Source organism: Pimephales promelas, chromosome 5 (genome assembly GCF_988280905.1).
Source record: "Pimephales promelas chromosome 5, fPimPro1.hap1.1, whole genome shotgun sequence".
In the NCBI taxonomy this organism is placed as follows: Eukaryota; Metazoa; Chordata; class Actinopteri; order Cypriniformes; family Leuciscidae; genus Pimephales; species Pimephales promelas.
In genome coordinates, this window is record NC_142773.1 from 19,744,718 (window position 1) to 19,768,008 (window position 23,291).

Here is a 23,291-nt window from a genome sequence, read left to right on the forward strand (position 1 = left end):
TTCCTTCCTTCCTTCCTTCCTTCCATCCAATCAGTCTGTAAGGCCCATAAACTGCCAAACTTCAAAGCTTTTTATACTTTTTTGTAAACTTTCAAACAAGGCTTTGTCAAGTCATCATTCAAAATGTGTTGTGACAAACAATGTTATGCGAGTTATTTTGAATTTCAATAGATTTAATTCTACTACCTTGAATTCAAATTGCAAATCTACATCCTATTTGCAGAAATCAAATGCAATTCAAATTACAGAATCAAGTTGGCATTTAAAAGACATTCTCAATTCAATTCTGAAGAGTGTACAATCCTGTTCCTGAACACTCAAAAAACTACTGTTAGATGACAAACACGGTTTACCGCACCCTCAAACTACACTTCACACCTCACAAGTGGCTAATACCTCACACACTTTATCCCACACACAGAGATGATCACATCCCAAATTTCATTTTGCAACATCTGAAGGATATGAGCACAAATCTGACTGTCTGAGTCTAAGGAATCATGACTGCAGTATTACATAACTCTGGCTCTAGTTTGCACACTGCTGTGTATGTATGATGATAACAAGGGAGCTATCAAGACTTTGATGAGCTGACAGATAAATGAGCTCACCCACATAGACGGAAGCATAGAAATCTCATCTCTCTTTCTTTCCCTGTATTTTTCTATTCAATACACAATATCTAACTGCATGCTTTTAAAAAACACACTTACACGCATTCAATTGATTTTTAAAAATCACATTTTCATCTACCATAATGACTTTATCTTTGTCAATTAAAATTATTTGTATTCTTTTTTGGAACTTTTTCCCACAAGTATAGTACTTTTTTTCTTTTAATATTGACATATGCAATAAATTGCAATTATCTGCATATCACGTAATTCATTTGATTAAAAATTATAATCAACTGACTGCAGGAACACAGTCATTTAAAGTGAAGAAATCTGATAAGACTCTCATCCTCTTGATCCTGGCTTTCTACTCTTTCTTTCGTTTCCTTTTTCCAATGAGCGTAAGAGCCGGAGGGCAAAGAAAGGATAGGGAAAATGAAGAAAACAAGCAGACAGAAAATGAGAGTTGATGTGCAATTTAACCATCCAATCCGCAGTCTCCCTCCTCAGCTGCTTCCATCTCTCTCTCTGTCTCTCTCTCTCTGTTGAAATATTATGTAACCTGGCCTTAGGCATTGTAATTAGGAAGCTTTAGGTATTAGCTAAGACCAAAGACGAGAACAAAAGTAATGTAAGAGACTGAGTGTGTGTGGGCATCTTTCTCCACTTCCACATATAAAGGTTGAGCCCTTAGAGAGGAGGTTTTTTGACCAGTCAGATGTGTCTGAGACTTTCTTCAAGATAGCACTGAACTTCTGGACTACTCCTGACCCCTGAGTGTGTCTCATGCAAATCACAGGAAAAACTAATGGTATATATCTGATACATTAAAGTTATAGTTTGATTGTGCATCCGATCCTTTCATGGAAAGTGTTTTCTTCACTTAATTGGAATGCTATTCCATTCTATTGTATTCTATTCTACAGTGTGCATCAGTGCCAGCCCACTTTTCAGCAGCGCTGCTTCTGGAAGTATTTGTTCCATTCATTTATCCCATAAGGATTTCAAAAAGTCTTAGTTAAAGAGTTATAAACCATGAACAAAGTCAACCAGCAAAGGTGAATGAAAACATTACAAACTTTGATTTGAAGCAAAAAAAAGTATTTAAAAACTGGACAAAAACACAAAGCTACAAGACGGTGTTCTTAATGGCTTTAGTGAGGGAAAGAACTACAATCCCATGAAGCACTGCAAACAGCATGATCGATTTAAATATACATTCAAATTAAATACATATTCAAATATTTAAGTATTTTGAGAGAGGGAAACTGGCTTGATTGTCATTTGTGGTGCTTCATGGGAAAGGGCGGACTAAATAGATCTTTTGGCAATAAGCTTTGCTAGTTTCGACTCACTGATTGGTTAAATTTTCAGTACAGCATCAGGGGTAATGTAGTTTTCACCACGAATTCCGCCTTTAAACGATTATTTTAATGCTAAGTTGAAATAATGAAGGTTGACAGAGGCAAATACTATCAATTTACAACCTCGTAGCTCTCAGTAAAGCGGTCTTTAAAGGTTTATAAGTTATTATTAAAACTCAGTTTTCACACGTTTTTTCTTCCGAAATCTCACTGTTGCACTCTATTTCACTCCAGAGCCCAGACTATTTTCCTGAGTGCTATGCGTGTGGATGGATAAAATAATAACAATAATAAAACACAGATGCCTTTCTTTGACATTATGAAAGGATGACACATAATAACAGTAAATTGTACTGTATTGTATAATATAAATAAACATTTTAATGAACAAAATGCAAGGTTACATTTGAATTGTAATATTTAAAAATATATTATCATCAGGGCAAAGCAAATGAGTTTTGCAAATGACCCCAAAATATTACATAAGGTGTTGTTTGAAAAATGGCGACAGAAGAACCAATACAGCAATAAATCATAATTGTGTCGGAGTTACGCTTCCATACTTTATATAGATATATGAATGCAAACCTGTGCGTTCATGTGCCAAAACATCAGAAAGTACAAGACTAGATTCCAGTCAACTTCACACACACGAGCAAACTCAGGTGGGTCCTGTAAAGACTGTCTGGTGTAAAAATACAAGATTCTATGGTGTAGGTTTGTCTATAGTAAATATAATTAGCTTTATATAAAAACAAATAAATCTAAACAAGTGAGTCCTTGTTCAGATAACTAGATAGCCAGTCAACATGCGAGACAGATGGACTGAAGACTTGTTTACTCTGTAAGGGTCAGCAGAGTGAATCTACACAATATCAGACAAATATCTCACTTCTTCACCACAGGCGAGTGTGACACTCACCGAAGCAATCTCTGTGTCTGTGTGCGCATGTTTGAGGAGGGAGTCCTGTGTGTGCGGACAGCGTTTCTATGGAAACGGGTGTAGGTGATTCATGGAGCGTGTCAGGCTGAAAAATAAATTTCACACCTACATGTGTGTGTGAGAGAGACAGAGATTATGATGTTTTCATGTTTTCAAGTGTTTAAGAGTGTTTTGATGCGTCAGATTGTTAAGAATGTGTGTGTGCGTGTGTTTGTCTGTGTGTGTCATAAGGACAGTTCTGATTTTGTGCCAATATTCATTAAAGGCTCTTCAAATACATCAACAGCACGTTATTTTACTAATGCTTTTTCTAAATTGTCTTTCAAAAAGTTGTAAAAAAAGCCAAAGATTATTGTAGTACATTTTACAAGAAAATACAACTTCAATCTTTCTAGTTCCAAATCTAACGTTTGATTTAATAGTGTGACTTATTTGTACTTCTTTGTAATTATTTGTGAAATGTACACAAATTTGAATTGTGAATTAGTGAATTATTTTTAAATGCATTTTTTTTCAGAGCAGTATATATTTAAAAATGATTATCTATTATATACAATTTATAAATATAAATGATATACAAAATAAAATCTTAATATTTAAAATATAATATTATATACACAATACAATAGTAATAATAACATAGTAGTATCATTTTTCTTATAAATGTAAAATACATGTATTATATACAATTAAAATACAATACAATTTCTACATTATATAGAATTTAATATATTAGTGTATGTAATATAATATTTATAGTATAAAATTATATATATATAGATAGATAGATAGATAGATAGATAGATAGATAGATAGATAGATAGATAGATAGATAGATAGATAGATAGATAGATAGATAGATAGATAGATAGATAGATAGATAGATAGATAGATAGATAGATAGATAGATAGATAGATAGATAGATAGATAGATAGATACATATTTATTATATATATAGATACATACATATTTATTATATATTTATTGTGTGACATTTAGTATGTCAGCATGCTCATAGACACAGTGGTTACAGTAACACAGTATATATATAGAAGATCTCCAGTTTATGAATCGTCCTGTTGTAAAACTAGATCTAACTCAAACTACTTCCTTTTCCTTTCTCATTTTAACTTTTTAAAACTTTTATTATGAGCACAAATCATAAGTAGTGATATCAGATTCAGACTTGATATTTTTCACCTGTCAGTGGATTTAATATACTTTAAACTTTAATCAATGACTAATATTGGCCAGGCAATAATACTATTGCGAGGCTCAGCTCAGAGTTTAGGTTTTAATTTATTTTTAATCTTGTGCATGAAGCTGAAGTGGAGCCTTTATAAAGCTTTAAAAAAAAGCCCAAATATATTATTTTGTTCTACCAGTAATCTGATAATAATGGCATTTCTAAATGTAAAGTGTGTAATATTATTATTACTTTCACTTTTCCCAGCTTAAATGTGCAAAGGCTAACCTAAAAACACACATCAATGATTGGAGAGTGGCACAATCAGATTAACAATTTGTTTGAAAACATAACAGAATATGTAACTTATTTTCCTTTCCACATCTGGACTCATCCACACTGATATCCACTCCGAGTTAATACCTAAAGCTGCAAATTACCACAAACACTAGAATAGAGGAAGAGAGGACATTGTTCCTTCATAACTGGCAACATAAAACAGCTTTCATGTTTGGGACTTTCCATAGACATAATGCTTTTATACTGTACAAACTGTATATTCTATACCCTAACCATCACAGAAAACTTTCTGAATTTTTACATTGTTAAAAATCATCACTTAATATGATTTATAACTTGTGCCCAAAAATGTCACCACAAGGACAAGGACAAGGATATTGCCATTTTTGTGGGGACATTTCGTCCCGATAATATAGGGTTTACCAGACCACACACACACACACACACACACATCAGACTGCCAGCCTAATCTGTGCTGCTCTGACATACTGATGAATAAACTATGAGGAGAGGAAACTGAACTGACTGTTACACTATTAACATGAGAGAAAGAGATTAAATATAAATGGCACTGTGATTTCTGCTGTGATGAAAGGCTAGATTGTACGGAAATATTTCCTATGAGTCAAAACATCTATTAGTAGACCTTTAACACGCAAAAAAAAAAAAATAAATAAAAAAACACAGGGTTGCTCTTATGCTGCGTGGCACTCACTGAGACATCTGATGAATAATTCTTGTAGTAGTGCACTGTGGGATTGAGTGAAAGCCACTTAGCACCTGTGAGTTTAATAACACAAGGTTTAAATCAATCATTTAAGGATAAAAGGGAAAAACACATTACATCTGTGGCCCCTTATGTCACTGAGCATGAGTCAGCATGGCATCTGTACTGTGATTTTCCTTTCCTCTAATCTTCATTAAGGGATGTGACAGATGTGGAAGTTCTTCAAATTTCGAAGAGTGGAATTAATTTCTACCTAAGAGGTAAAAATGTACTCATACAGCATACGTGAAATGCTTCTCCTCAGCATATGTGAAATGATGTCTGTATTTCCTTTCTCGAGCAGGAAGTATACAATTTTCAATGGAGGGACAGAAAACTCTCTGACTAAATCTAAAATATCTTAAACTGTGTTCCGAAGATGACTGGAGGTCTTACGGGCTTGGAACCACATGAGGGAGAGCCATTAATGACATAGTTTTCATTTTTGGGTGAACTAACCCTTTAAACATAAGCAAACTTAAGCCTGTAAAAAGGTAAAGCATGGATTGTGCTTAATCTTTTTTGCTTGAGGGGAACAGGAACTCTTGGCTCATCCAATGGTGTTAGTTTGGGGAAGGACCACCAGTTTGGAAGAACAATTGTATTTTTCTGCCACTAGCAATGAAGAAATTGCATTCTTCACCTTTATCCATCTAGAACCCAATAGTCTCCAGAATTCAGACAGCTAAAGCCCCTCAAAGTCAAAATGTTACACTGTCGTTCCTCACCTCTAAGAGAACCTGGTGCAGCAGTCGGGCCGCCTTCTCGGAGACCTTCCACGGGTCGGTCTCGTCCACCAGCATGGCGTCCAGAGTTCCCTTCTCCAAAACCACATCAAACACACCGTCAGAGAAGGCCAGTCGACGGGCGTCCATGCACAACCAGCTGAGCTGAGCGCAGTCCTTGTGCCTCTCCGCCATGCTCTCCACACAAACACTGGAGTAATCCACATTAGTGATGGAGGTGTAGCCGGCCTGGTACATATCATAGCTCAGAGCACTGTTACCACAACCTGAGAGACAGAGAGAAAGAGTCAAGTGAAAAACAGTTTGAGATTTCTGTTCCTGTACATTTATAAAATTCTTTGATGAACAGGAGATATCAGAGGCCACATACATAGTATGATTTTCACTGCATATAAATACCTTTACACAGGCCTTCTGTCAGCTTATTCAATGTGCATGTCTGTTTAGTTATTAATGTCAAAACCAAACTTTAAAGATTTCAAACTCTCATGTATATGGTTCACTGTTGATATAAGTTTTCTACACTACCATTCAAAAGTTATTGTTTTGTTAAACGGGACCTATTACACAAAATTCACTTTTACTTTGTGATTAAACATAAATGTGTGTCAGCAGTGTGTCAACAACCACCCTTTATCAAAAAAAAATCTTTCCACCATAGGTTCTACACACATTACGGTGCAGAGAATATATAAAAGCAGTTTTATACAGAAAATATGTTTGCTGTGTTGCTAATATTGTGTTTCTAAACATGTTGCTTGCTGCATTGCAATGGATACCACTATGTTTCCCATCTCAATTCTGGGAGTAAAGACTTGGAGTGAAAATATAGTAGTCGTTTTCACAAATAAATATAGTCACTCTCGACTTACTGCATTCTTGTGTAAGTTAGCACACAGCAGCATAAAAGTGATAACTTTCTCATAATCAAAACCTTCTAATTTTAAAATGTGCCACCCGTGTGACTTTTTGTATAAAAAGTTGTCAGGTGATTCAAAATCACCAGTCTAACCAGAGGTGTGAGTGACAGGAAGTCACATGTTGTGGCGCGGGGTTGTACGTCTCAGCTCCTGAGGCGAGAGCAACTTTAATTATCGCCTTCTTCGTTAGTCTAATTAAAGGTTGCTTAACAAGCAATCTTACAGAGGGCGTTTAATCAAAGGCATTTTCTCAGTCTGTAGTCAACACTTCTCTCTTCTCACTTAACGCTGAATGTAAAGATAAAGTCATGAAGTCATTTTTCACAGGAAAGTTGGTGCACTATTAGTGTTATCTAGAAGCTTGCGTGCTGTCATCTCGGCTGGACAAAAGGCGTTTCCCTGGAGGCACCTAATGGTATGTTTAAATCAAAGTGTCCCAAATTCGATTTATAGCTCTTTATAGAGTTTATCTCGCTCATGCTGCCACTCTTCTCCCAGATCTCATTACAAAACCATTCAGTTCAAGTGTGCCAGTGGGAAAAAAACAATGCTTTTTTTTTTCTTTTTTAGCATATCAAAACCTAACAAGTTCACTTCAGTAAAACAACCCTTAATTTCCCTTAACATACTTAATATAGATATTATTCTTCTCACTACAATAAACCTAAATAAATTAAACAACCCGACAGAGATTTAAAAATCTCTTTACGCAAAGGAGGAAGTTCAGTATTAATTATAATTGGTATAGTATTTATTCATATTTTGAATAAGCTTTTTATTGTTACATTCAGTTTTCGTTTTATTATTAGTATTTTTTGTTAATTGCTTTTGTCATTTTTATATTTTATTTAACTATTTTTATTTCCGTTTTAGCTTAGTATTTTTCTTACTTCAAATAAAATGGATTTCAATTAGTTGCCATAGTTTTACATCTAATATTTGTATTTTATTTCAGCTTTGTTTCAATTACCCAAAATAATTTGTAATACTTTTAGTTAACAATCCTGAATCCAATGTTAACTTGTTTTAAATTTATAGTAGAAGTAAATATGGCCTAATTATGGTATTTTGGCAAAAAAATAAAATAATAATTTATCCTATTCAATCTCAAAGGTGAAATGTGTAATTTCTGCACCACTACTGGTAACAAATGGAATTGCAATATTATATATTTTTTGACATAACTAACTTACCCACACCACAGACATTGTTTTTAGACAGATTTTTTTGACCAATGGCAGACACGGCTTTCTATTTAGGAAACCTGACTTGAAAAGTCGTTATTTCACCAATTCTGTTTCGTGCCACTAGAAAGACAAAACCGACACACTTAAATGTATATTTAAATGACTATCGTGTCCCAAAAAACTTGAACATGAGACATGTTTATGCTGATATTAATACAGCCTCACAGGTGTTGATGGTTTATAAGGTCACTACATCAGCGTACCTAAATGTGTGTATGCAGAGAAAGAGAAGAGAAGAGAAGAGAGAGAGAGAGAGTATTCCTAAGCTGTCAAGTAAACCACTCCACTCATAAACAGTCCTTGTTTCCGCTCTCTCCATGACATCACCAGCTACACATGGCCCCTGACCTTTTCTAGCACTGCCTGTGTCTGGATCTCCCTCCTCAGAGCTTTCAGAGAATCGAGGACCTGGGAATTTCCAGAGCGGACACACTAACAGGACAGGACGCTAAGGTTAGTCTAGCATATCACGCGTAGCATTCCTTCATTCACTGCTCTCTCACTCTCTCCTTCTCCACATAGGGAGACGGAAAAAATGTTTCCACATCTCAGACAGTCACGAGACGTGTCGAACAAACATCACAAGACCCAGAGACTCAAGAACGTGCCATACACAGTCTCTGGAATAGAAAGCAATAGGATTCACTGTATAAACTCTTTCCTAATCAGGATGCAATTTCACAAAACCTCTCTCTTTCAGAAACTGAATGTTTAAAATGTCCATAGCGTAACTGAGGATAAGTTGATGTTTTAGACGACGAAAGTGGCTCATCCATGATTTCCCATAATGCACAAATGCTGCAGTGTAGCGTAAATGATTTAGCACCATGAAGTCATACCAAGTGGAGCATGACATTTCAATGAATTACGCAACACTAGCAGAATAAAGACATGACTAGGCCTCTGAAAATAAAATAGTGATGTCACAGTCAGTTAGACTTTTTAGGGCCATTTTGTTTTAACTTGACAATTCCATTGGCTGATTGGCCGATTATTAAAAGTGAAACCTACTGGGAATCAATGGATAGTTAAGGCCTGCTCAACAATAACCATAACCATACTATAAACTTAAAAATTGTAAAATGTAATTTCAAAGCCTGCTTTTTGATGATAAACAATAGTACCATGTTGGATTGCCACTGGATATCCAATGTAAAACATGACTCCTGAAGCAAAACCTTTAGAGAACCACAAATCTAGACTATTGAAGTTGTTCACAAGAGACACAACAAAGCAGTTGCTCTGCATGTCTGTAATGCATGTTTGAGAAAGAAATGCATGAAGAGATACAGATCACCATCTGAATGAGAGGACAAACATTTTCTAAGATAAATAATCATCACTTCCCCGGAATTTGTGACTACTTCTCATACACGTTTTCTCTGAACACGCATGTTCTTCCCTGAAAAACCTCCACACCTTTTCCTCTATATAGTATTAACATTGCCCTTGATGTTAAACCCATAAAGACAATTCCGTGCGCACACAAACTCTCATATAGTTCCCGGAAATGTCATCTTCACGGAGGGAGCGGCTCTGTTGCCTTGGTGATGTGAGATAGAGCGCATATAGGCAGACTCCCACAGGGCTTTGTTTACCAGCCTCCCAAAGCATGCTGGGAATAGCAGATACACAAGAACACACAGGAGGAACAGAGAGAGAGAGAAAATAACCATCGTCAGCAGCGCCGTAATTAGGTCACGAGAGTGCAAACGCATAGGACGAGAAAAGCAGTGAGCATATGTTTCACTGTTTACGGCTATGAACATGTTCTTTCCACTACAAGCAGTGATGTGTCTGTTTATCTCTGTCACACACACACTGAGATCGCTACACACACGCTATCTGATAGATTCTCCAATGAAGCGTTCAACCAAACTAAACTCATCCCTAATGAACTCAGATGTAACTTTCACTGTTACACAGACACCAATATTGAACATGACTGATATATTATTTGACAACAAGACTATCGATGCAACTCTCAGTGTGAAATGTTTCAAATCATTGAGACGGAGGTCAGAGATCAAAGCTGCAGTTCAAGTTAAGCTGACATCATGTTTGTTATCACATCCTCTGAACTCTCAGGCAGTCATGGCATCAAGATTGCACCTGCAATGAAGTGTTCAGTGGAAGAGTGTAGTCACGACAGGATAATGTCAGCGTCTCGTATGAATAGCGCTGTGGTGATTTTTTTAGATAACCCTGAAAGTGAACGGCGTGGTGAAAAACAGAATTATCATACAGGAGACTTTTACCCCAGTAATGCCTTTAGTTCAACAGGAAAAAAAAAGATAATTTTGTACCAATGTTCCCCCAAGATAAGTTGCTGATCACGGAGTTGTCCAGACATGGAGAAATTGCGTCACAAAATGAAAAAAGTTCCATTGGGCTGTAAATCCCCTTTACTCAAACAGTCTCATTTAGACGGCAAGTTTACATGGTACTAAAAAGCGGAATTGAGGAAATGTGCCATTTAGATCTGATGGCTTTGATTATGTTGTGTTTGTTCTAAGATGATGAAAAGTGGAAGTTTGTGTCCAGAACAGACTGAGGACACTAGTGCAGTGGCTAAGGCAGCAGCTGTGGAGAATGATGCTGTCACAGCAGTCGAGTGCGAACGAGCTGAATGTGTGAGTGATAAAGCAGAGGCTAGGATGGGAGGTTCGGGAATGGTAAAAGGGGGAAACATCAAATGTTATTGACAAAACAGGTGATCTGGTAATGGAAGATGAACCCAATGATGGTGCACTTTTTAAAGCGCCCTCTGTTGAGAGGAAAAGAAACAAAATGAAAAAAAGGGATGCAAAGCCAAAACAACTGCCAGAAATACAACTTGATGCATGCAAGGATGATGAAAGGAATACTGCTGTAGACTTTGATAGTGATACTTAGGACAAAAGGAGTAGGCGTAGTGCTTGCTCTTTTGGAAAAGTTAGGTAATTTTTACAAAAAAACTAAAACAAAACAACAAAATGTGAAAAATGCCCAGGTTACAGATTTCTTTCAGACAGCAAAATGTTTGGTGACTCTGTGGGGATGTTAATACGAGGCGAGGCTAAAGAACAGTTTACTGTTCAAGAAATCTATAGATTAAAGAAAATTGTTGCAAAATTGAGAACTTGGGTTCGATGGCGATGTTTGTCTATTTTGCTCCTACATCTTGTCGTGATTTTAATATTTCTCTCATAATTTTCAATGAGTGTAGTTAGGCACTCTTAATATGAATGGGGCACGAGATGCGTATAAAAGAGCACTGTAATTTGAATTAATAAAACAAAAGCAAATAGATGTTGTGTTCATTCATTCACAGTGACGGTCTAAATGAAATTGACAGGAGAAAAGAATGGGAAGAAGTGGTACTGTCCTCTCAAATGAGTTCTAGAGGAGGGGTGGCTGTATTATCTGCTAAACATTTTACTCTTGCCACTTTTGAGATGAAGCAAGAAATGTAGACTTATTGCTATACATGCACAATTTGAAAATTTCAATGTGTTTATTAAGGTATATGCCCACACTAATGGCACTGAGAGAGTTTGTTTGTTGAATAATCTCAATGGAATTTGGCAGATTAGTTTAATTAGTTTTTAGGTGGTTATTTCAACTGTACAGAGAATTATGTATTGGATCGGAATCATGCAGAACCTCATGAAGCCTCAAGCCTTGGTATACGAACATTGATTGAGACTCATAAATTGTGTGATATATGGAGGCGTTTAGTCAAAGGAGCTCGTTTTGATTTATCAAATGACTGTTTCCCAGGTCTTACGCTAAGGCTATCTGGCTCTGGTATGGTAAAACTAAAAGATTTAATTGATGTGGTAGGACCTGACTTAAATCAAGCATAGCGTCAGTTCTGGCAGGTCACGCTAGTCAAGCTCGCATCAGTGACTCTTAGCTGATCCACGTCTACCTATAGACCATTTTGCAAGATGTAAACAACACTGGTCCAGAAACACTTCCTGTTTCAGTTTGTAACGGTTTTCTTTATTTCACATGTAAGAAAACATCTTAAAGATGCTTGTTTAACTTTTTGATTCAGTTTTATATGTTCTGTTGGTTGTATTTTATCCCAGCTTTTATGTATGTGTTAAAAAAACTGAAACAGGAAGTGCTTCTGGACCAGTGTTGTTTACATCTTGCAAAATGGTCATGACTCTTATCATTTTATACATATATAAGCTCTTTCAGTATTATCAGCAGCTATCGTGTTCCTCGGGAGCTGATTGTCCTCCTCCATCCCCAGTTCCTCCTCTCGTCCAGTCAGGATTTGGCATTCTGATTTCCCTTAAATCAGAATAAATTATGTTTATTCTGTACATATTATGTACATATAAAATTATGTACGAATGATGTTGTACTTTAAAACCTTGAATTAATAATATTTGCAATACATATTATTTGCTCTTATCCATGCTAGTCTGCATGAAAGCGCAGGGAGTTCTCACCCAGAACAGAACCGTATTTGACATTAACAGAGGAAGAATTAATCCTGTTGCAAAATGTAATGGAAGCCTTTTTCCAAATATGAGAGATCTCTTTCTGAAAATTGTCATTTCACCAGATTTAAAGGGTGTGTCTGGTATTCTGCTGGATTTAAAAGGGTTGCATGATTTTGACTAGGGTTTGGTTGCAGGAAAATTGTTGTATAGGAGTTTTGTTAAAGTCTTAAATAAAGTCCCATTAAATTAGAAGAAAGACACTGTGTGGTGAGAAAAGTTTGGGTTACAAGAAGAAGATAAGCCAGTTTGGAGGGTGATATACAAACCACCATTGAACAACCATTTGCAGTAGCGTATATTGCATGGGGCTATAGCAATGCTTTTGTTTCTGTTATAAACTCAGATGTTGTTGACAAATGAGCATTTTGTGGAGCCAGAGAAACGGTTTTTCATTGTTTTATAGAATGTATTAAATTGGGATTTACTTTTTGTTTTATTGAAGGATTTGTTTTTAAGATTTCAGGAGAATTTCATGTTTAATGTGTTTATTTTGGGATTGAGATATGGTCAAAAACATTCTGAAGAGCTCAGAGAATTCAAGTGTGGTATTGTGGATGTTACTTTTGCAATAAGTAAATTTCATACCTGCTAAATGTTCCAGAGTCAATTGTAAGTGTTATTATTGGAAACTGGAAAAGTTTAAAAACAGCAGCAAAAACTATGCAGTGGGAGCCTCATGGAATGGCTCTCCATGGCCAAGCAAACCTCACATCACCAATTACAATGCCAAGCATCAGATGAAGTGGTGTAAAGCACACCTCCATTGGACTCTAGAGAAATGGAAACGTGTTCTGTAGCGTGACAAATCACACTTCTCTTCTTCACAAGTCTGGGTTTGGCGAATGCCAGGAGAACGTTCCCTGCCAGACTGCATTGTGCACTGTCAACTGTAAAGTATAATGGTATGGGGCTGTTTTTCAGGGGTTGGACTTGGACCCTTATTTCCAATGGAGGGAAAACATAATGCGTCAGCTTACCAAGACATTTTGGACTATGCTATGCTTCCAACTTTGTGGGAACAGTTTGGGGAAGGCCCTTTTCTATTCCAGCATGACTGTGCCCCAGTGCACAAAGGTCAAGAAAGACATGGTTAGATGAGCTTGGTGTGGAAGAACTTGACAGGCACGCACAGAGCCCTGACCTCAAGCCCATCAAACACCTTTGGGATGAACTGAGACATGCCTGACCTCACAAATGCTCTACTGGATGAATTGGAAAAGAATCCCACAGAAACACTCCAAAATCTTGTGAAAAGACTTCCCAGAAGATTGGAAGCTGTTATAGCTGCAAACAAAGAGGGGACCAACTCCCTAAAAATGTCTAGATGTATTTACTATGTGATGTCATTATATATAATAAATGTTTCTTGAGCAACCAATCAGCATATTTGAATGATTTACGAAGAATCATGTGACACTGAAGACTGGAGTAATGGGCACTGAAAAATTTAGCTACAGGAATAAATTATATTTGATCATGTGATCCTGGGTGGTGCATTTGAAATCTGAGGTAATGTCACATTGTTACATGGGATCACATGATCCTCAAAACTTACCGGTTTGTTTGTTTTACAAAGAGTTACAATGAAAGACACAAATTGAAATAAACTTGAACTCAAGACAAATAGAAGCTATCTGACGCAAAGGTTTCATTTAATAAAACAACCTTAAGAACCATAAACCTGCATTTCAGTGCTTAAGGTACAAAAATGACCCAAAATAAAGTGAGTAGGGCATAGCAATGTTCGAATTCACCCAAAGAAAAAGGGAACAAAGGTGTAGCGGCCAAAGCGACATTTCCAATCACCCTCCTGCCAGGCTGCAGTCTGCTCTCTCTCTCTCTCTCTCTCTCACACACACACACACACACACACTCTTCTCACATACTAGCTTTTACAAGAACACAAGGGAGCATTTAAGTGTATTTTCAAGTGCGTATTAATATCTTTTTTCTCTTGAGCGGGGATCGCCGCATAGTATGTGTGTGTGACTGTTTGTAAGGGAGAGGATGTCCCCAATTGTGTGCCCCAAAGTGTTGAGAGAAAGTGTGTGTTTGGTGCAGAGATAACTCTAGGTGAATTCCTGATGAGACTCAAGGAGCTTTTCCAAACATACACACACACACACACACAGTTTAGCTGGAGGGGATGTTAGCAGTCGACTCACGGCAAGAGAAAATGAGAGCAGGACGGAGAGATTAAAGAGCTTACTCACCACAATCTGTACACAGAGAGAGAGAACGATAGAGGGGATAGAGGGATGAAAGGATGAAAAGAAGGTGTAAAGGACATCTCAGACCTCTTTAACGTCATTGTGACCTTATTGTGAGGAAGTTTATAAACATTTATGCCAACTTTGTCATTTCACGAACATGTGTCGATAAAGTTACAAATCCTCTGCCCTTTACCTTTGTTGTTAGTGAGACTGTTGCTGAGTTTGAAACCCATGGCAACATTTGCATACTAGCAAACTACTATTTTCTGCCATAGAAAGATGTGGTAAAAGTAATACGAGTATTATATACTAGTATGCAGTTCTGAATTCAGCATGTGACCTGCCACAGGGACTCTCCCAGAATGCTCTCTGCTCTGACAACGACTGCGATGCTGATTATGTAACAGAATGCACACTCTTTGGTGGCCTAACTACTGATTCAGGGGGCCAGGTGGATAAACCAATCTACTTTTTTATTCAACTATAGGTTAGCTTAAAAAAAGTTTTGAAGAAAAAAATTAGATGACTAACTTGTAAGACTTAGCAGTTTATGCACACGGCAACAGTTGATTGGTTGAGTAAGAATGGTCTAAAATGTGACGTGTGCAAAGAAGTTAATTTAACCAAAGATCACAGGTAGTTCTTTTTCAACATCATTAGACATTATAGCTCAGGTCCATCCTTTATTATTAAACCAGAAGATTTTATGGCCTTTTCATTAATAAACAAGCAAACTTGTGAGTCTAACAAAAGCAATACCTTTACTCCTTTCCCTCAAAAAGTTTGCAAGGATTTTTGAACATAAAACTAGCGAGAAAAAGTCAAGTCAAGTCAAGTCACATTTATTTATATAGCGCTTTTCACAATACAGATTGTATCAAAGCAGCTTCACAGTGATAACATGAAAGTAGTACAACACAGATCAATAATATTGTTAAATATTAAATATTAAATAACCCTGAATAAGCAAGCCAAAAGCAAGGCAAAAGCAAGGCGACAGTAGCAAGGAACCAAAACTGGAAAAAGAGGAAAAGAAAGCGGGAGAGAGAAAGCGAGAGAGCAGCTGGACTGTGTGTCACTCAGTACAGCATCTCTCTTGACCTGATATGATGATGTAATGCCCTGATATGATGATGTAATGCTTTGTCTCTGCCCCAGACACACACACACACGTGCGTGTGACACACAAGAAACAAGAGTAGAAGATAGTGAATTAAGCGAGAGACGATGAGAAAGACGGTATTTCTCTAACCTCACAACAGAAGTTACTACTAATATCAGAGAACACAGAGTAAATGACCCACAGCCAACAGCTTATCAGCCTATGTTTGTGTCTGTGCCATCATAAAGATGTTTTTTTTTAAATTAAATTAGCATATTTACTGTTTTAGGTTTTAAAATTCAACCTTGAATTTTTCCTAAAGTAAAGCTTACAATTTCAAATGTGAAAACCACAAATTTGTAAATATAATTTTTAGTTTTAGTCTTTAAACATTGACTCTTTTGATTATTTTAGTGCTAAAACTTCAAATCTACTGGTTTGTTTACAGTTTTAGTGCCCTTTGTAGCAAGTTTACTGTAACATTTTGTATTGGCTTGTTTGCACTGCAGTGCAGTTTTAAGAAGCTTATATGCTAGTTTGCAATAAGTTTAAAATTGTATTGCTAAAACCTCAAACCTACTGGCTTGTTTACTCTTTTAGTGCCCTTTATCGAAAGTTTACTGTAAAATTTCACATTTCACTTATAAAACTGCTTGCTTACAGTATAATTTAACATTTTTACGAAGCAAGATTATATGCTAATTTTAGTGCTGAAACCTCAACACCCACTTGTTTACCGTTTTTGTGTCCTTCACAAGTTTAATGTTTCTGTTTTTAAAATGGTCTTCGTTAGTCAAATTTAAACCATTCAAACATAACCCTATTTGCTTGTTTAAAGTAAAGTTTACAAGTTATGTCTTAACCATCTCAGCTGGGACTGAAGGGCTACATATGGAAGGACAAGACAATATTTTCTTTATATGTTTAATCATGATCTTAAGTCAGTCTGTGGCAGTCTTCCAGGCAAAAGGATTTGACTTTATTAATCTTTTCCCAAGTAATCTCTGTGGATGAGTTTGTGTGAGTAAGGGAGAGAGATAAGACATTATTTGATTTGTCAATAATTCTAATTTCCTTAATTTACACTGTACAGCTATTCTCATGCAAATAAATCATACTCCACTAAAATGGAAAGAGATAGTCGATGGACACCAATTACAGCAGTACCAACATGCTTTCATTTTCATTTTATTTTCATTTATTTTGTTAAAAATGATTCTCTAATTATCTAATTAGTGTGTGTGTGTATGTAAACTATGAAGCCAGTGTGGGGTCAGAGCTGCCAAACACCTTCATTCTCTGCAAATATTGAAGAAACAAAACAAGCCTGAGCTGACCGGAGCTAAAGGTGAGCGGAGGACGACGTGATAGAGCAACAGAGAGCGAGAGAATGTTTTAGAGTTGATTACCATGTTGCATGTATGCAGAAGAATTGCGGAGGATTTGGAAATGAAAGGCTCATCTCTGTCCATCTGTTGGATTTCGAAGCAAAAGATAGGGTATAAGACAAGATACCTGCGTGTGGGCGAGAGGGGGAACGACAATGTTTTTTTTTTTTTTTTTCTGTGCTTGTCTTTTTTGAAAAGGGCAGAGGACTCTGGCAGCCTCTGAACTCCCACAGGAAAGCATTTCTACAGAGTTACTTTTATTCTGAACTCAACAGACATCAAATCTACCACAAGAACACTCCGCTGTCTAACACCCCACACACTTCAACACTGTACACCCACGAGAGATGGAGCCCGAACTCCAGAAAGTTTCACTCCAACACAAAAAAAGATAGGTTTTTGGTATAAACCCCAAATCTTCTGCAAAGTCAGTAGAAATCTGCCTTCCTGAATTATCAAAACATACTGGGATGAACTGACATACTGGCATAACAGACAAATTAGTGTGTGTCTTGCCAAATCCAAGACCCCATTCAACCCGTCTGGACCTCAATGGACAGGAGTGTATAATGCCAGGTCAAAAATCTGATAGTTACCTGATTACAAAAATATTATCATAACAGCAATGCGTATAGCGTATAATATAATATGGCTGTCAAAAAAACGCTTTAATTTCTGCTATGAATATTTTCTGTTTAACGCACTAAAAATATTTAACAGCACAGTTAGTTTTTTTTTTTAATTCTTTTGGTTAGTGTTAAAGTAAGTGCAAAAATAAGTGTAAATACTTGCAATACTGATGTTACATATCGAAATGATTGATCCTAATAGAAAAATATTTATATAAATATTTTAACTGTCTATTTTCTAACAATGAAAAATAATGCAAAAAAATAAACTTTGTGGGGAAAACATGAACTGACATCTATTCACAGAGAGCTGATATTGACAGAGACAGAAACACCACTAAACAATATACAACACTATATAGGCGCAGCAGCAACATGTGACATTTATTATAATGGATTTATGCAATGATTGTTTGATGAAGTTCACATGCATTGAGAGAGGATGTACACTTTGAGAATGATCGGGGTAAATTGTTTTGTCTTCTGGGAAACATGAAAATATCGTATGTTACTTCTTTAGGACAGTACTAAATTTATATATATATACATATATATATATATATATACTGTATATATTATTATTATTATTATTATTATTATTATTAATTTGATTTGTTTCTGTGGTTACAAGCATTTGTTAACCTAATTAGTTACTTAGCTAAATCTAAGTTGTTGTATTTTTTTTTCAATCCCAAAATATTTCATTTTACTTTTTTGTAGCTTTGGTAATATTATGATGCTCTATTTAAAACGCATAAATTTACATATTTTGATGGTTAAGAAGAATCCATTTAAGGATTTCTAATCAAAAACCAAACAGAATATCGTAACCGGACCGCCCACCATCCCTCTTGTTTAGAGGTCCAAGAGGGTTCCATTTTTAATGGGTACTTGGATTTGGCATGACACCAGCAGCCAGAATCACACAGTAGTTGAGAGTTAGTCCTGAGGCTCAAAGCTTTATCTCTGCTTGTAATTCTCTTCCTCAATGCTTCCAAATCCAGTTCTTTGTTTGTGACTGAAAACTGGGCAAAGGTCAAAGACAATGACCTCTTCTGCACCTGATATCTCAGCAGAACGACTTACTGAGTCAGCACGTCTATTTGAGCTGACTGTCATGAATATCCAGCATTTTAATTCAACCACAAACTGTAAACACTTTTCACAGGGCAGGATGGATCCATTACCTGAGGGAGGTCAAAGAGACATCAATGAAGCAGTACGCGTTTTAAAAAGTATGGTATAAAAAATCAGTTGGAAAAATAAATATATTTTCTAAATATTTTGTGCGGTTTACCCAGGACCCCATAATTTCAAGCAATGGCCCTGGGTACCACACATGGGTTCTGGCGGTCATTGGGTTTAGTGTTTGTTTAAAGGAGAACTCCGGCGCAAAATGAACCTTTGGTCGAATAAAACATCGGTACCTAGTCAACCGTTCTCTGAGATTTGTTTTCATGATAATCGAATGTAAAGAGTTTTATCTCTTAAAGCTGTTTAGCGTATAACGCTAATAATGGGGGCATTTACAAAGTAAAAAGAAATCACTAGTTTATACCACTAACAAGGCTCAAAATAGCCCCACACTAATGCAGTAACATAATGAGGCTCCATACATGCAAAACGAAGCATTGAGAACTTTGTAAGTGTACAGACCGTTTAATAAGAAGATACTTTATAAAGACAGTTCACTTCGTGTATACAGACAGGAGCCATCTTAGAAAACAGCCTCAATAAGTCAATCCCCGAATGCGCTGAACTTCAAACAGTTCAGCTCACTCAGCACGACGTTCGTGGTTTGACTTGAATCAGCTGAGGGGCAGAATTTGCACGGAAATGGTTTGGGGAACAAACAAACAAACACATTCCTACATGACATCTGCTTTATGATGGAGTCCAAATCTTTTTGCAGCTGTGATATGACACCTGAGCTAAATCTAAAGGTAACAAACAGCATTTACTAACTTCAGCTCAAGTCTACCGTTAAACCTGTAAAATCAGCCATCTGTCGAGTGGGAGAAGAATTTGATTCCAAACCTGCTAATGAAGTAACAAGCACTGTTTTAGACTTCATTAAAATGTACGAATGTTTGAAAGTGTTAGTGCGGAGAGATCTGGGATCAATATGAACCTGCTGGAGAGGTTGCAGTGGTATAAAGTGGGGCAAAGGAACCAAAACTCTACAGATGCGACTGTTGCTTAGAAACAGTTTATCCCATGCCCGATCCACTCAAGACAGACAAAGCTCTGCGTGTGAGCACACAGACACATTCACATGCATATGAAAGCATGCCATGCCCACATATTGGCCACACATGTTTGTGTGTATATGCAAAGTATATCTTATTAGGGAAGGCAGCTGCTGCTTTGCTAATTAACTGTATTGTTAAAGAGGGGCTATCATATATAGCCTTTATAAAAGAAAGCGAGAGTGGCAAAGAGACTGCATCATTTGTTAGAAGGTGACGGAAAGTTGCTGGCAGACAAAGGTGCATGCTGAACAGGATTACATAACGGCAGCAGGGGTCCTCCTCCTCTCTCTCATTGTCATTAAAATCGGATTACATGTGCAGAGAACAAACGCTTTAAGACCACTGCAGCAGGTCTAAGAGAAAGGAGAAGACAGACAGTCAAACAGACAGAAAAACAAGTAAATTAATTGATTCTTGTGAATTCATCACTTTTCAAGATGGATGGATGGATGGATGGATGGACAGACAGACAAAAGAAAAAGAATAGAATAGATACAAACAGGTAGATTGAATAACTCCCAGGAATGGGAGATGGATAGATGGATCGACCTTGTTTAAAAGTTTTGAAAAAATAAAAAGCCCTTTCTATTCATAGATGACACTAATTAGCTTGCTACGGTAGCATATACAGTGTATGCTAGTAAAAATACATTAATATATTTATTTACATTCATAGACAGATTGACAAAACTATATGAAAGACGGATATATCTATAGAACGATAGATTAAAAGACAGACAATACAAATCAAATCGTCTGGTGGAAGTATTTTTTGAAAATTGCTGTTGAAAAGTGGATTGAACTGAGCACCAAAACACACTTGTAGCCAATCAGCAGTGAGGGGCGGGCACTTAAAAAGAAAGGTTACGATCAGGCAAGAGGGTTGAACCCGCGTTAATATTGAAGAAGCTTTCCATTGCCGGAGGACATTAAGGGCGGGAAGGCCTGAAAATGGACGGCGAGATATACGGCTGAAATTTCTTCTCGATACACGAATAATGTTGGTTTTGTGTGTTTCACAGAACGAAGATATGCTGTCGTTTTCTAGAATATACTCGTGTCATCTTCGCTTGTTTATTCATTTACATTATTAGCTTCAAATGTCTAAACCCCTCCACTGCTCAGCTCCCAAAGTGTGTCCGAAAAGGGAGAAAAGAAAATAACTATTTTTCCTTTTGGTTCCCTTTAAGTGATCGCTATAACCCGTTAATCTTGCTCTGTTCATGGAAACTGTTTGATTTTGGGGATGGAAGGAATGAATTTGCCATCAAGGGAGTGGAGGAGCTAAAAAACAATTCGAAATTTGACCTGAATTATGTTTCCATCCATCCATCTTTATGTGAATTTTAGTTTATTGCATAAAAGACTGCTGTATAGAAATGGCAAGATGCGTATAAAACAATTCATGCCTCTTAAAAAACAAAGTTGCACAAGTAATTTTATTCGCAAAGGTTTTATGCGATATTCCAAATTTGAGCACAAGTTAAATTCGCAACTTTGTATGGGATTGGGAACCCAGACTGATTCATGAAATGGCGTATGTATGACACGCCAATTCATATTTCCATTTTTGCCATGCTATCAACACGCATAATCGCTTTTCAGCGTGTTTATCAACGCCGTTGACTTAACGTTACATTACCGTATATATAAATATACGACCTACCCCAACCCCATCCCTAAACCTACCCGTCACTGGGGTTAATAACATTTATGAGTCTTCCCCTACAACCCTAAAAGAAATATCCCTCCCCAGATAGATCTACATTTTGCTTCGTTTCGCTCGGACATTTAATGGCATCATTGGCATGTAAATATATGCGGAATCACTCTGACATTTAACGGCAGAGACATACACGCAAAAGATGACGATTCGTTTCGGTGTGGACATATACGCGGATAGCTCAAATTGCGTATAGATAACACGCCACTTGACTTGAAATTGGTGTGTATGTTTATGCAAAGTCATGTTGCCATGTTGCCTAGCAATAGACAGACTTTGCTTATACCCTCAGGTGGAGGCACCGCAGATTCCGGAGGAATTAAGTTTGTTACGGTGATTTCAAAAATCAACAGTTTTTACCAGAAATTGCTTGCTGTTTCACAAAAGGCAACACCAGCAATAAGCCTCTCTGTAATAATGTCCTCCAACTAACCTCTAATGAGTATGTACACACACTCACGTGGATACACGTGTTTTCCAGATACAGATGGTCAAAGGAACAAACTGTTTCTCTGTGTTGGTACACTGACAAGTAAACAGCTGATATGAGCATACATGAGGTAAGGTACTCCGAGGAAAGGAGCTTACGAGGAAGTCATGGGACACTGAACCATCATATGAGCGGTGTGTTCTGATGCTGGTAGGTGGTAGTCAGTGTTTTAATCAAAAATATCTATTTATGAGTATAAACAAACCATAATTTAGTACTTGTTGCAGATGTATACAAAAAAAAAACATAGTAATTCTCTTTTGCAAAATGGTGCAGGAGGAATTTTCGTCTCAAAATCACACCCAGCTAATACGCCAAACAGTCACAAGACGAGTCAGTCGTGACACTTGAGGTTTCACACACCCGTTCACATCTAGATTAACACAAAGTGAAGTGTGAGATGGGATACATAACACTAATTCCCACACATATCAGTACTGCTGCTGTTGAGAGTTTGTCTTGTCTGTTAGTCAGACCCGAGATCTGTCAGGAGTCGACAGACACAACTCACTTCCTGTGGACAAACGCCATCTGGCCCTCAAACACCCCTCCAGAGAACTTCCAGTCCTTGTACAGTCACACACTTCAGGGAATGAATATTGTGCAATGTTTCCAGTTTAATTAATGATACTACTGACTATATTACTGTTAACTGCTCACAATCAATGCAGATTTGATTATGAATAAATCAAAAATGATTTTTTCATCTTTTTTGAGTACATTAAAGAAATATATTTTATAAAAGATTACATGATATTATATAAAAATATCTGTTTATATTTATTGAGTAAAAATGCATGAATTTTTTTTTTTAAATGACTGTAAAAAAACAAATAGTTATAATAAGAAATCCCGGTAATAATAAGAAATGTTTTTTCAGATCCTTTAATATTTCTAAAGGATCA

The 23,291-nt window shown here is 36.7% G+C and overlaps 1 protein-coding gene across 2 annotated transcripts in view; it reads right to left on the minus strand.

The window, feature by feature from the left end:
- Positions 1-23,291, minus strand: part of ece2a (endothelin converting enzyme 2a) — a 72,276-nt gene that overhangs the window by 40,127 nt on the left and 8,858 nt on the right. For both annotated transcript variants that reach the window (XM_039695067.2, XM_039695066.2), the window contains one exon: positions 5,903-6,186. In XM_039695067.2, coding sequence (XP_039551001.1) covers positions 5,903-6,186 — 284 coding nt within the window. The remainder of the gene's footprint in view (positions 1-5,902; positions 6,187-23,291) is intronic.